Consider the following 14662-nt stretch of genomic DNA (forward strand, 5'->3'; position numbering starts at 1 on the left):
TCCCTCTCAAAAACTGGACACAGGCAAATACTACCATATTTTGCACGTAACTTCAGGATATCCTGTCCCACCTGACGACCTAATCTAGAACTTAAAAAGGGGGGAGGTGGGTTAGCCGGTGAGCGAAAAGAGCGAGAGGGAAAAGTAGAGCAACACTCTAGGACCTGTTTTCCTGCCGCAGCTCACATTCCTCCGCCCCAGTCCCGCTCCCGCCGCCTCCGCTACCAGCGGAGGCCCTAGTCTCCCGCTCCAACTATTCCAACCATCCTGGGAAGGGTGGGGCGCTCGGCTCTCGGGTCCCCCTGGGTCGCCCCCCCTTCCCTAGCATCGGTCTCCCCTTCTGCCCCGGTCCCTCCCTTTCTGGGGCCGAGCCAGCCAATGGGGAACGAGACTCCGGGATTTGGCCTGGGAGCGGGGCAACTCACCGATCCCCCGCCCCACAGTTCTGGCCGCCATCCCGGTGCGCACGGACGCGGCTCGAATTTCCTCCGCTATCCGCTCTCTCTCGCTCTGCCCCCTCCCGCTCTTCCTCTTCTCCGGGTCTCCCGCTTCAGCTCCAGATCCACCCGGCCGGCCCCGCACGGCTCCGGGCAGCCATGGAGGACACCCAGCTCCACATCATCGAGCAGCCGCTTCCCGGGTACCCCGACGCCGGGGACCAGGGGTCCTCCACCATGGGGGCTCCGGCGGCGGAGGAGCCGTCGGGGGCCGGCTCTGAGGAGCTGATCAAATCCGACCAGGTGAACGGCGTGATGGTACTGAGCCTTCTGGACAAAATCATTGGCGCCGTCGACCAGATCCAGCTGACCCAAGCCCAGCTGGAGGAGCGGCAGGCGGAGATGGAGGGCGCCGTGCAGAGCATACAGGGGGAGTTAAGCAAGCTGGGCAAGGCACACGCTACCACCAGCAACACCGTGAGCAAGTTGCTAGAGAAGGTGCGCAAGGTCAGCGTCAACGTGAAGACCGTGCGCGGCAGCCTGGAACGCCAGGCCGGCCAGATCAAGAAGCTGGAGGTCAACGAGGCCGAGCTGCTGCGGCGCCGCAACTTTAAAGTCATGATCTACCAGGTGAGCTGGCGGGCGGACCCCGCCCAGAGGCCCGCCGTCCCCCGCCCGGGGCTTGGGGGTGGGGGGACCTACCCGAGGCGCGGCTCTCCCGCCAGCCTGGCCCGGCTCGGGGGACCCGCCCTCCTTCCAGCGAGCGTTCCTGGGGTGGAGTGGGATGGGCGGCGGGCTCCTGGAGCGCAGAGGGGCGCGCTCTGCATCCTGCGCTCCCTCACCCAGCCCCTCCTTCTGGTGTCAAACGCGTAGCGGAACCGAGTTAGGGGGCTGGACTCGGGGACACTGCCCCTCGCAGATCGCTCCCGACATGGCTCTGTCAAAAGTCTTCCTACTTGGGGGAAGTTTTGGGGAGAGCCGCGGTGCCTGGCGGCCGTTGGGGCCCCCTGTAAACGGACACTGGCGGCGCGGCCCGTGTTTGGGGCCTCCGGCGCTGCCCGCCCGATATAGCGGGTGATTCAGGGCTCAGGCACGCACCGCGGGGGCTGCGCCAGGCGAGGGACGCGACTGCCAGCACGCCCCCGCGGACCCCGCATCAGCCTAGGCCGCCCACGCCGCCCCCTCGCTGCGATCTGCTCCCGCCTCGTGGCACTTTCGGCCCTTGTGGACACCCTAGCCCGCGGCGTGCATGTACCCTCAGTCTGTTGGAAGCAGCCGGCGGGAGGGTGGCCCGCGGCCTGAGGAGTCCTAGAGGGTCTGGTGGAGGGGAGGGGACAGCTCCCCACACCCGGGGCCCCGCGATCTGGGCGCGGTGAGTCACCCCGCATGCCTGCGGGGGCGGCCGAGGAGCTGGAGGACAGGCGGCGGGAGGCTGGCGCGCCCCAGGCTCCGCCCAGACAGCTTGTTGCTTCCTTTGCACCTCTCCCCATTCCTCCCGCCTGGTTGAAAATGGAGTTTTTGTATCCTAACCCCATGTAAACCTGGGAATCTCAGCATTGCTGTTCCTCTCCACTCTGCCTCTCCAATCCCATTAGGGGTGGGTCTGAGCCGAGCGCTCCGTGATCTTTGATGGCGTGGGAATGTGCCCAGCCTTGCCTCCTCTCTGCTTCCCGCGGGCCTGTTTGATGTTCCCACCCAAGGAGGTGAGATCGTGGGGGTGGAAGGGTTAGTCTATGTCCCCTCTTCCCCTTCCTGCCCCTACCGAAGGGAATGGAAAGAAAAGGCCAGATTTCCCAGAGCCCCCCAGGGAGAGGACTTCTGTCAGGAAGCTGTGGTTTCACTGACTGCCCAGAGGCCCTGGTATGCTGGGTTCTGAGTGACCATCAGGGATATGGTGAGGTCCTTGGCTTGGTCAGTGTGGTGGAGCTAAGAGAAATGCAGACTGGGACAAGTTTGGGGGCAGTAGACACACGTGAGCTGACACTTATCTGAGGAGGTGGTGGTGGGACAGAGGCTGAAGTGGCGCTCCCCCAACCCACCAGCGCCCAGGGACTCCTCCTGAGAGGTACTTGGCCTTTAAACAGTTTGCTTCCCCCATATAGCACTATCTGATAGAAAATATTTGCTCAGAATTGTTTCTACTTAATTTAACTGCTGCGAGGAAGTAGGATGGTGTGTGTGTGTGTGTGTGTGTGTGTGTGTGTGGTGTGTGACTTTTAAAGAGAACTGCCTAGTGCTGGGGTACATCAAAGCAAGGAGAACAGGGCAGGGGTGTGGGGCAGCACGCCAGCTCTGTCTTTTCTCCAGAGCCTGGTGTGGTAGAGAGGAGCCATGTAGGGCTTGGATGGGTGACCCTTCTCACTTGAAATGTCCCAGACCACAGAACCTGGGAAAATTCTCAGCCTGGAGGTAAACCTCCTTATGTCAAAGATGGAGATTCTGAGAGGACAGGTATGGAGAGAGACTTCTGTGCAGAGGCCAATGGCGTGTCTCCGTTACTGCCTCTCGGCTGTTGGCACGGACTGTGTGTCTGTATATTGTGTATGTGCCGTGGGGAGGGGGTCTAATCACAGGGTGGCTTTGATTGCATCAAGGTCAGTGGGGGACAGAGAGTTGAGGGAGAAGGAATAGCTCAAGCTGGGGACCCTGAGCCCCCAAACCACAGGAGAAATAACTAATACCTAAAGTGGTCCCGACCCACAGAGGAGCTCAGAGGTAAGGAAAAGCTTCCAGCAACAGGGAATCTTCCCTGAGTTGCAGAGCAGATGTTCCAGGTGGGGGCGAGGGGGTGGAGTACTCAGCTTCTGGAGGAAGTTGGAGGCTGCTCCTCCCTGAGATCTGCAGGCCTGGGAAGAGAATGAGGTAAAAATAGCTCTGGGCCTTGGCAGACCTAATAGGGAAGATTGGGGGCAGCAACATTTACGATAAACTCAGGCTGAGGGGGTAGGATGTTTGGGTGGCCAGGCAGAGAGATTTGGAAAAAGGCCTCCTGGGATGATGTGAGTTTTCCAGTGTGGGAGCAGGGGAAGTGGTTCGGTATTCCCCACTGCAGATGTGGGAGGTGATGATGTGGCAAGGAGGGGTAAGGTGGAGGGAGCATGAAAGGGTGGGAAGGCCTCAGCTGTGGGATCAAGCCACCTGGCCTCCCACACCTTCTTCCTGGGGAATAAAGGAGGGAATCCCTTGTGTGACCCCACCCAGATTCAGGGAACTGCTAGACATAATGATTTCACGGGTTATGTTTGCATTTGACACCTCCCTACACAGACACAGACACACACAGACACACACGAAATTCAGCCCTTCCCATCACAGAATATCAGGGCCCTCACCTTGAACCCACTTCTGAGTCATTACTGTCCTTCTTTGGCATTTCCCTTCCTGTCTCCCAAACAAAAACTAGCAGTTGGCATCCCATCCTGTCAGGTGACACCTCATTAGGCAACAGCTAGTGAATGAGAGAAGTGAATTCTACTAGTAGCTAGGGGTAGTGGATTGAGAACCGCTGGGAAGATCAGGCCGACTGTGGGCACCATGCAATAGGAGGAGCTGTGGTCATTAAGAAGCCAATTCTCCCAGACGACGACTAATTTGGATATTGTTAGAGTTCCTCTAGAATCCAGAAAGGGAGGCTAAACATTTTCCGAAGTAGTTTTGATGAGGCATGGGTCCTACCCATGGACCCATCAGACCTGCTCCAAGTGCTTGAGGACAGGACCAGGAAGCATTTAAGGGCTTAGGTGGCTCATGGGCATTAAAGGGGAGGATACCAGGACTGGAATGAGGGCCTGCTGGCTTCTCCTCCTCAAATCCTAACCCAACCTATAGCTCCTTCCTGGACTCAAAGCAAATCAGGGCTATCTGGTTCCAGAAGACCCCCACACTTTTGTCCAAAATTCTTCCCAACTTGGGGCTCTGGTCCCTCTCACCCCGTACCCCGGTGGCCTAATGGAGAGAGTGTTTACCATACCCTTCCTCCAAAGAGCTAGCTTTGGTTTGTTTTTCCTGGTCACTGGATCCAAAGCAGGGAGCATGGGAGCATATTCTTAGACGTATTCCTAAGACCAAAGGAAATCATATTCTTCTCTCTGATTTTTTTTTTAAAGCAAATAAAGTCTGACTATTGTAAAGGTCAAAATCAAAAAGGGAGGAGATAGCACAGAGTGCGCAACTGCTAGAGAAAGGGAATATTGTTGCTAGGCAACCAACTGCAGAGATGAGTGGTGGTTTGTTCTATTATTTTGAACCATACCATTGTGAGTATTTCATCATTCTGTCACTGTAGACTTTTTGAGCTGGAAGATGCCTTGGAGATAATCAACTTCAGCTCTTTTATTTTGTAGTGGAGGAAGCTGAGGCCCAGAGAGGGGAAGTCACTTGCCTACTGTCATTCAAGTGATTGGGGGTCAAAGCTGGGGCAAGAGCCCAGGTGTACCCCTTCTGCTGCTACACTTTCTGCTCCCGGCCTCCCCCTTCTGTTCCCGGGCTGTGCAGAAGAAATCAGGGAGGCGGCTAGCCCTAAGCTAGTTCTGGCTCCTTCATTCTCTGAGGGAGATAGTTGCACAGTCCTGGCACTGGGGCTGCTGTGTGTGTGTGCGTGCATGCGCGCGCACATGCAGTGAGCTGAGTGGCTAAGGTTGGTGGTCATTAGCTGCTCAGCCTCATGGTGCTGAAGCAGAGGCAATGTGTGGTCACCAAGGGCAGTGCAGGAGAGGGGTGCTGGGTATAAGGAGTGGAGCTCCCTGGCCAGCAGGGGTGTCCCCTGGCTAAGAGAGGACCACATTGGCTCCTTTCTCCTCAGCCTCCCTGCCACTCATGCCTTCTCCCTGTATCCTACAGGGAAGGTAGGCACCTGCTTCTTTGGGTATTTGTGGCTGCACGCCTTACTCAACACTGTTGTCGCTGGAGTCTGGTAGTGCCCCTAAATATCCCTCTCCCCTGACTTCTCCTGATTGTCCAAAGCAAGAGTGGCACCTCAGCCACTCAGGAGGGAGAGTTGGGAGCTGCTGCTGGGTGCCTCAGGACATAGGCCCACTGGTTGTAAAAATAGCTTGGTTTTGGGGGGGTTTTTTTGGCTGTACCGCGCAGCATGCAGGATCTTAATTCCCCAACCAGGGATCGAACCCATGCCCCCTGCAATGGAAGTGCAGAGCCCTAATCACTGGACTGCCAGGGAATTCCCCAAAATATCAATAGCTTTGTTTTTGATCCTGATTTCCCTGTGCATCTGGGTGTCTGATGGCCTATAAGTGGGTGGGGGGGATGGGTGGCAAGGGAGGCAGGAGGTGGAGATGTGGCCAAAGGGAAATGGCCAGGATGTCCCTCGTCCATGCCTCTCCCTCTCCTTATCCGGGGCGGCACCCGTGCCCAGCCTGCCCTGGGGAATAACTGGGATCAGCAGCGTCTGACTCAAGACAGTGAAGTTGTTTGCCTTCTCTTTTACTCCTTGGAGACTCCCCAGTTGGAGTCTAACAAGTGGCCTCTTAGAAAACTCCTTCCCCGCCCCCAGCAGCTCCTTTCCCCCATCACTGCAACCTCCAACAGCATCATCCCACGACCACAGCAGGGTCGGGGTAGAAGGTAGGAGGCCAAGGATGGGACTGGGGAAGATTCCAGAGGGAGGCAGGGAGGTGGTTCTGATTAAACTGTGGTTATTAATTCATGGGCCTGGGTTTGTCCCTCCCCTTTCGGCCCTGGGGCCCTCTTGTTGAAGCATTTAAACTGTGGTGTCTTTCCATCCTAATCCTTGTGTGCTCCCCTCCCCTCTACTCACCAGCCCCAACTCTGCATGCCAACCAAGGCTTCCTTCCCCCAACTCCGTCCACACCCATCCCAAGCGCCACTTAAACCCCTTTTCCTCATCTTAGCCCAAGAAGAAGCTGAATGTACCCTCAGACCTGGCCACATCCAAGATCGTGCCTTTTGACCTTCTGCCTGAGACTGAGCCTTTTGACCTGAAGCCTGAGACAGTGCCTGAGCTCCCACCCTTTGACCAGACACCTAGGACCCTGCCCTATTACCCAGAGCCTGGGCCTCTGCCCACCCCAGAGGAGCCAACAGCCGGTGGGGGTACTTAGGGTCTCCTGGGTCACATGGGACCGTGGGCATGGGGTGTCACATGCCCACTCCACCCCCAGCTCACTGCTTAGCAGTGGCCAGTCCAGGGTGGCTGGTCTCTTCCAAGCCACTGCCCCTTGTGACTGGGTGATGGGTATTGTGAAAACACTCTCTCATTATGGGGAGTTCAGGCAATGGGGTGGGAGGTGATGGGAAGGGCCATCCCCTACGTCTTGGTTTCTGTCTTAACGGTCGATGCTCCAGACACCACACCTGAGCTGCACCCACGGCTGCCTGCATGAGATAGCCTGCAGCTGCCCACACTTCTGCTTCCCCCTCCCCTCCCCTCCCCCTCTGCCTCCTCCTCAGGGACAGACCAGTTTGGCTCAAAGCCTCTTTGGAGAGGGCCCTCATGAAGCCCAGGCCTGGGGTCTGTTCTGTGCCCTCTCTACCCGCTCTCTACAGTTCGGGAAAACACTGACGCTTATTTTTTTCCAGTTTTTTTTAGAAAGTGTTTTGCAAAGAGATCCCTTATGTTTGCCAGATTCTGCCTTGGGTGGGGCACCCAAAAGCTGCCAATCAGGAGGCCAGAAGGGGGCACATTTTCATTGGCTCTGGCCTCCCTATGGCACAGTGTTTCTCAACCTTTTTGTTTGTTTGTTTAATATCATTCTCCTAAGGAGTCCTTTTAGACATTTTTTTCCCCTAATTGTCCTCTCCCCCATGAAATTTCTTTTTATTTGAATTTTCTTTTACTTTATTTATTTTATACAACAGGTTCTCATTACTTATCTATTTCCCATGAAATTTTAACACTACAGATATACTATATATCAGGACTCTTTGGAGCCCCACAAACTATTGCAATATCTAAGATTTGTGCCCTCCCCCGCAAGAACCAATTTCCACCCACTTGGGGGCAACATGCCCCCTGTTGAGAATCATGCTATAGCAGAAAAGAAGGACCCTTCTACCTTTAGTGTCTTTCACCCCCTTGTCCTGGCAACCTAAAGTGGAGGTCCTGAGTTTTTAAGACTGCCCTCTCTTTCACCTCTCCCCATCTGCACCCTCCTCTAACATGGTCTCTGAGCAGATCCAGATCCTGGGTCTCTGAATGACCTCTGCAATGTCTTCTCTGGCCATTCACAGGCAGTGGTTGGGTACAGAACTAAGTCAAGAGAGGCTCTACCCAGAGCCATATGACACCTGTCCATTCTCCCTGACAAATGTGAAGTGCCTGGCCAAGGACCCGGCAAATAGTAGGTGCTCAATTAAATTATAATAATATAAAAATCTTCCTAAGTCAGAGGATCTTAAGTTCATATAGCGGGGTTAGGGAGTGGAGAGGAAGGGGCTGGAAGCCATCCTGGGGCTCCTCTAAAATTCATCCTGGACTGGCACTTTCCTGGGTTGGGGAGCTGTGTGTGCTTGGTGGGGGGCAGGGGAAGCTGTGCATGCTTTTGTTCAGACCTGGTCATTAAAGGTAACTCTGGAAACCAAGCCTGTTGGGACTGGTGGTTTTGTTTAATAAAAATGTAGAAACAGAACAAACAGAGCTCTCTCTCCTTGCCACCCTGAGGCCCCTCCTTTAGCTTAGGAGCTCTGCCAGGGAAGTAGGGGTGGCACAGGGGTGCCCAGCCTCTGTGCCCAGGGTTGGGGGAGGTGTTTTGGGATTGTGTTGCTGGTTGTTGTAGCAACAGGCCAACTGGGTGGGCCCAAGACAGCACTCCAAAGCTGTGAGTCATAGGGAAAACCTGGCTTGGAAACGGGGAGAAAAGACAAAATCCATTAATGGAGGCAAAAAGCTAAAGTCATGGTGGTATATCCTCTCCAGCGCCAATCCACTGGATATTATCCGGGACTTAGGTCAAACAGTTTCTTCCCCTATCCCCTGACCTTCCACCAAGAAGGCAGCTCCTCTGGTGTAAGCCATCACTCTGGAGGAAGCCTACAATGAATGGCTTCCAAGTACCTTTCTGGACTGGGGGGAGACAACCCCAGATCCAGGAATAAACCTCCCCTCACTGGGATTGCTCCCTGATGTTGTATTTGAGACCTTTCATCAGGCACTAGGAAGACACGATTGGCTACAAGAAGTCTGGAACTCTCTCCCCAGCCTTGTTCACGTTCAAACTCAGCTGGCAAAGACCTTTATCTAGGAAGCCAGAGGCCAGGAAAACCAGCCAGCTCAGCCTTTATGGGTTGGAGTGGAGCAGAGGGGAGAATCAGGGGTGCTGGTGTGGGGCAGGGAGACAATGTGGATCTGTTTTCCAGCAGCAGGGACTGTTTCCTGACTACTTCCCACCCATCAAGCTTAATCCTTCCCTTAATTCATCCACATAGTCTGAGCTTAGTGAAAGGAGGCATTCTCCTTCAAACGTCGGGGAGCATGGGTGGGTTTTTAGACTAGGAGGCTGTGAAGGAGAGATCAGAGCTGACATTTTTTGATACTAGGGCTGCCGGTAAATTCTGGGTGGAGATGGATGAAGAAGTAGCCGGGAGTTTAGATGATAGAGAGTCCTAACATGGTGTGTAAGAGAGAGCACTCGGGTAGCAGGCAGGGAGAAGTGATTGCAAAAGGGAGACCCAAAGGGTACAACTGGGAATCAGAGGGACTGCTAAGAGAGATTGGGACCCTCCTACACTCAGAGCAAGGAAAACACCCCTTCAATGCCTCCATGAGTGATAAGAAACAGAGGATGGACGGACTGCCACAGGATGCCCATGATAGTACCCAGCCAGCTGTGGCAGGTGGAGACTACAAGTCCCAGCATGCCCTGAGCCCTGGTCACCTTGCCTGCTGGGAGATGTAGTTGAGTAACGAGAGGTTGAGGTGGCTTGGTGCCCAGCAGAGCCGGTGCCCAGTTTGGGAGAAGAGGTGGAGCCAGCATTCCCTCTTTGTCCCTGCTAATAATATTGACAGGGAGGGAAGGAAGTTGGGAGGAGGTGTTCCTAGTTTTCAATGTAAACCAGGAAACTCTGTGGGGATGTGGATGGGAGGGAAGAGGAAAGAGGTTGGGGGCTGGGGAAGGAATTTCTGTAGCAGGTGGTACAGAGATACCAAGCAGTCAACGTATACGTGTATGTGCGTGCGTGTGTGTGTGTTCATGGGACGGGTCAGCTCGTGTTGCCTCATTTTTCTCAGATGGGGTTTTCTTACAATTCTGCGAAACAATCTTTAGAAAACCCTTTAGAAAAAGTACTGCCTATCATTCCTTTGTAGGAAGTCGCTAAAGAGAGTCTGGGCCAAAGAGGAGAGCCTGTTTACATTCTGGGTTATGTCCCCTTTTCCTGTCTGTACTCAATCTCCCCTACCTTCTGGTGAGAGGTGATCCTGAGATTCTGAAATGTTGGTCCAGAGTCAGGATCTTGGAAAATCTTCCCGGAATGGAAAGCAGTGCTGGTGCTAGGTGTTCCCAGGGCAAGAGGGAAGAACTGGCTCTGAGCTCCAGGATCTCTTGCCCTCCTACTCCTGGTCCCTTGAGCTCCTGTTTGGGGGGAAAAGAGCAAGAATGGAAAAGCAATCTCTCCCTTCCATTCCAAGGCAGGGACGTCAGAACCAGAAGAAACGTCCAGGTTGGGAAGAAAACATGTCCTTGGCTCCCAGCCAGCTTCCTCCTCTTTCCTCAATTTCTTCATGAGGGTGGAGAATGTCCACTGGTGGAGCCAAACAGTATGAGGCGGGGGAGGGAGATAGGGCCACAGCTCTGCTTCTCTAATACTGGTTCTTCTGAAATGATACGAAGTCTGGGACACGCACTCCCTTTATGGTAAACTTGCCTTCAAGTTACCCTACTTGGGGGCCGCCTGAGATTGACTGTGAGCTCGTCCCCCTACCCGCACCCCTCAACCTAAAGCGACTCTGCCCTTTGGTTTTGGGCCTGGCGTGGGCAGTGTGGGGCTCAGTGCACCAGAGGGCGCTCTGCCCATTTCCAAAGTTAAGTTGTGGTCCCTGGGACGCAAAGGGTAAGGACTGGTTTAAAATGGGTAGTCGCAGGGCTCAAGGAGACGGTTGGAGGGCCGCAGAGATACTTAACTGAAGTGCGAAAACATAGGCCAGACTCCGATCCGAAGCTCGGTTCCCTCCTCGCCCTGTCTGTATAGTTACTATTCATTCAATACATATTTCTTGAGCGCCCACGAGGTGTCCAGCTCTGTGCCAGGCGCTGGGGATACAACGGCGAGCAAGTCCAGGCCGATTTCACGGGTACCACACACTCCGCAGGATCACGGGTGCCACCGCCCAGCCCCGGGTTCGCCCGGCGTCCCCCCAAGTCCCCGCCCAGTTCTCCGGCTCTGCCCCCTCATCTGTTCGCTCTGATCTCCCTTTAGGATGAAGTGAAACTGCCGGCCAAAGTGAGCATCGGCAAGTCGCTGAAAGAGTCGGAGGCGCTGCCCGAGAAGGAAGGCGACGAGCTGGCCGAGGGCGAGCGGCCCGAGGACGACGCGGCGGTGCTCGAGCTGTCGTCGGACGAGGCGGTGGAGGTGGAGGAGGTCATCGAGGAGTCGCGCGCCGAGCGCATCAAGCGCAGCGGCCTGCGGCGCGTGGACGACTTCAAGAAGGCCTTCTCCAAGGAGAAGATGGAGAAGACCAAGGTACGCACCCGCGAGAACCTGGAGAGGACCCGCCTCAAGACCAAGGAGAACCTGGAGAAGACGCGGCACACTCTGGAGAAGCGCATGAACAAGCTGGGCACGCGCCTCGTCCCCGCCGAACGGCGGGAGAAGCTCAAGACCTCGCGAGACAAGCTGCGGAAGTCCTTCACGCCCGATCACGTGGTCTACGCGCGCTCCAAGACGGCGGTCTACAGGGTGCCGCCATTTACCTTCCACGTCAAGAAGATCCGCGAGGGCGAGGTAGAGGTGCTGAAGGCCACCGAGATGGTGGAGGTAGGCGCCGACGAAGAGGAGGGCGGCGCGGAGCGCGGCGAGGCGGCCGACCTGCTGCGCGGGAGCAGCCCCGACGTGCACACGCTGCTGGAGATCACCGAGGAGTCGGACGCCGTGCTGGTGGACAAGAGCGACAGCGACTGAGCGGGGCGCGGGGCTGTGCCCGGGAGGCCGCGCCGCCCCGCCTCTCCCCGCCCCCGCCCCGATTCCTTTCTCTCTCCGAACTTTCTCTTTCGCATTCTCTCTCTGCCCCAAACGGGCTGGGATATTTCTAAATTGAGAACACCTCCCCTCAAGTAGCACCCCTCCGAGTCTTACGGCTGTTAAGACGGGAGGGGGAGGCAGCCTGCCCCATGGACAGCCCCAGTTTAGGCATATGCTGGGTGGAAATGCAGAGGGCGGTGATGCACGTCCTGGGGATCCAAGTCGGGGATTCTAGAGGAACTTGCTGTCGTTTCCATGATTGGGCCCCCCTTGGGCAGGCTGCCTTCCCCGCACTTCTCCGTAACACTCACACCCAGCTGCTGTCATTCCTGCTCACTGAGCTCTTCTTTCTCATCCTGATCCCTGGCGGCTTCAAAGCCAAAATTACCGTGAAAGGGAAGAGTGAATCTTGAAGAGGCCCCTTGCTCACATGGGAGACCCCATACTGGAAGGATGTGAAAGCAGCTTTGGGGAGCATCTGGGGCAGTGTCGGGGGAGAGAGGGCAGAGTGAGCCGTGACCCTGGATGAGGGTCTAGCACAGGCTGTATCTGCAAAAGGTGCCAATAAGGAAGGCTGGAGCCAGGCAGAGCCCTTGGGGAGCGGGGGCGGGGGGCATTTACTGTTTATGCATCTGCACCCAGGAGCACATGGCTATAGCTTTGAAAGAGAACAGGAAATAGTAGAAGGTGGAAATGGGTGAAAAGAGAATGTCCATTAGCAGCGTGAGAAACACAGCACAAGAATCCCATCTTACTGGGGTTCTCCGAGGACAGCAGGACCATTTTCAGGATAAGAAGGGAGGGCAATGTGAGAAATCCGCGATCCAAAGAAGAGAGAGGTAAGCCCCACCCCATGCCTCCACTGGTATGGTGCTCCAGGGGCAGCCCGTTTCTCAAAGCCCAGAAAATTAGGGTCCCAGAAGAGGGCAGCACCAGGCTGCGGAGAGCTGGTAGGTAGGAGGGAGACGGATGGGGAAAAGAACGAGGTGCTAAAGGCCAGGCCACCAAGCTGAGAGCTGGAAGGGAGGGGAGGAGAGTATAGAATTCCTGTGTGTAGAGCAGCCCAGACTTGGCCCACTCCTGGCAGTTTCTTCTCAAGATCCTTCCCTAGAGCTAGTTATAATAAAGCTGCAGAACTTGCCAGGACTTCCTTGTGGGCTCCTCTCCTGACTCTTTGGGTTGAGAGGGGTGCTGCTTCCAGTCCAAAAGCCTGATTTCTGATCAGGTTCTCCTCAGGACACTTTAGTCCCCCTGTTCCTCCCCAGTAACGGTGGCTTGTCAGAAGCAAGGACAGACCCCTCACCCCCAAGTCACAGCCGGAAGAGGAGGGCTGAAGGCTCCCCCGTTCGCCCCCTACCTCCTGTGCTTTATCTTCTCTGCTCTGCATTATAGAATTGCAGCGAATTGTTTTTAAGGGGTGGAGGGAGGGAGCCTGGGGACACATCTTTTTTACAATACAAAGCTTTGCTTTTTTTTTTTTTTTTTTTTTTTCCTGTTGGTTCCCTTCTTTCTTCTGGATGGTTGGAGACACATTGGCTGAGGGAGGATGGGGATTGTGGGACGAGGTCCCTTGGTGCTGATGGGCTGAAGGGGCCTGAGTTGTGGACAGATAGTTTCCTGTGGGCTCTGGGGAGCCTCTCGTGTTGCTGTGTCCTGGTGAGCAGCCCGACCAATAAACCTGCTTTTCTAAAAGGATCTGTGTTGGATTGTATTCTCTGAAGGCAGTCACATAGGATGAGTTCCAGGAGGACAGGAGGGAACCAGGGAGGGAAAGAGAGAGAGAGAGGACCTTGGGTTTAAACGGGCCTCACTTACCTGGGTGGGGAGTGGGGGTGGGGTATTGTTATCATCCCCATTTAGAAATGGAAAAACACACACACACACAGTGACTGGTCTAAGGCCACGTAGTTGGTAAGTTGTGAAGCTGGGATTCTAAGTCAGGCAGCCTGGCTCTAGTCTGTTTAACTGTGTCTGTCATCTTGTACTGTCTAGATCCGCTTCTCGCTGTCAGAGCTTTAGTCCTCCAGACCCACCCAGTTAACTCTACTCAGCCTGAGCTTCCCTCAGATTCACGCTGCCACATCAGACCTAGAGGAGGCAGTCTAGGGGAGAGGAAAAGTCAGAGGCCCTGACTCCGAGGCCTGAATGTCATAGAGAGGGGATTCCAGTGCATGGTATAGATGCCAGTCATAACCACACAGCATATTTAATTCTCCCCACAGCCCTGGGATGGGCACCACTTTTTTTTTTTTTAAGATTTATTTTATTATTTATTTATTTATTTTTGGCTGTGTTGGGTCTTAGTTGCGGCACACAGGATCTTTGTCGAGGCATGCAGGATCTTTTTCGTTGTGGCGCACGGGCTCGTTGTTGTGGTGCGTGGGCTTCTCTCTAGTTGTGGCGTGCGGGTTTTTTGTCTTCTCTAGTTGTAGCGTGTAGGCTCCAGGGCGCGTGGGCTCAGTAGTTGTGGCGTGCGGGCTTAGTTGCCCTGCGACATGTGGGATCTTAATTCCCAGAGCAGCGATCAAAGCTGCGTCGCCTGCATTGTAAGGCGGATTCTTTACCACTGGACCACCCCAGAAGTCCCTGGGCACCTCTTTCATTGTGTGTACAGCCTGTCTTCCCCATGAGCAGCCTGCCCTACCTGCCCACAAGTTATGGATTTCCTAGAGCAATGGACACAAATCATCATGTGGGTTCTGCCAGCATCAGAATCACCTGGGGGAGTGGTGTCCTTAATAAAAACAATGTCATTTCTGGGGCTGTATCCCCGCCTCCTGCTGCTACCTCAAACAAGCTGAGTCCTTCCTCAGGGGCCATACGTTTCCTTTGGACTCCCCTGCCTCCGCCCCCAGCAGCAGGCACAGCAGTCTCGAGTTCTAAATCCCCCAGAAAGAGTCGGCTTTCCTCCAAAAAACATGACCACTAACACAACATCGTAAAGCAGCTATACTCTGATAAAAATTAATTTAAAAAAAGAAATGAAATTATACTACACTCTACTCTGATAAAAATTAATTAAAGAAATGAAAATTGAGGCTGAAAATTCAGAGCCTGGGAGCCAGGAAAGCCAG

General features: G+C 54.8%; 1 protein-coding gene across 1 annotated transcript; it reads left to right on the forward strand.

Annotated features, from left to right (window-relative positions):
- The first annotated feature begins 459 nt into the window (after nt 1-459).
- Nucleotides 460-13398, forward strand: CAVIN1 (caveolae associated protein 1). Its single transcript, XM_082860030.1, has 2 exons — nt 460-1067; nt 10827-13398. The coding sequence occupies exons 1-2, from the start codon at nt 597-599 to the stop codon at nt 11526-11528; spliced, it is 1173 nt and encodes a 390-aa protein (XP_082716156.1). The 5' UTR covers nt 460-596; the 3' UTR covers nt 11529-13398.
- Nucleotides 13399-14662: the final 1264 nt, after the last annotated feature.

The sequence above is a fragment of the Leucopleurus acutus genome (assembly GCF_964270905.1).
Source record: "Leucopleurus acutus genome assembly, chromosome: 19".
Lineage (NCBI taxonomy): Eukaryota > Metazoa > Chordata > Mammalia > Artiodactyla > Delphinidae > Leucopleurus > Leucopleurus acutus.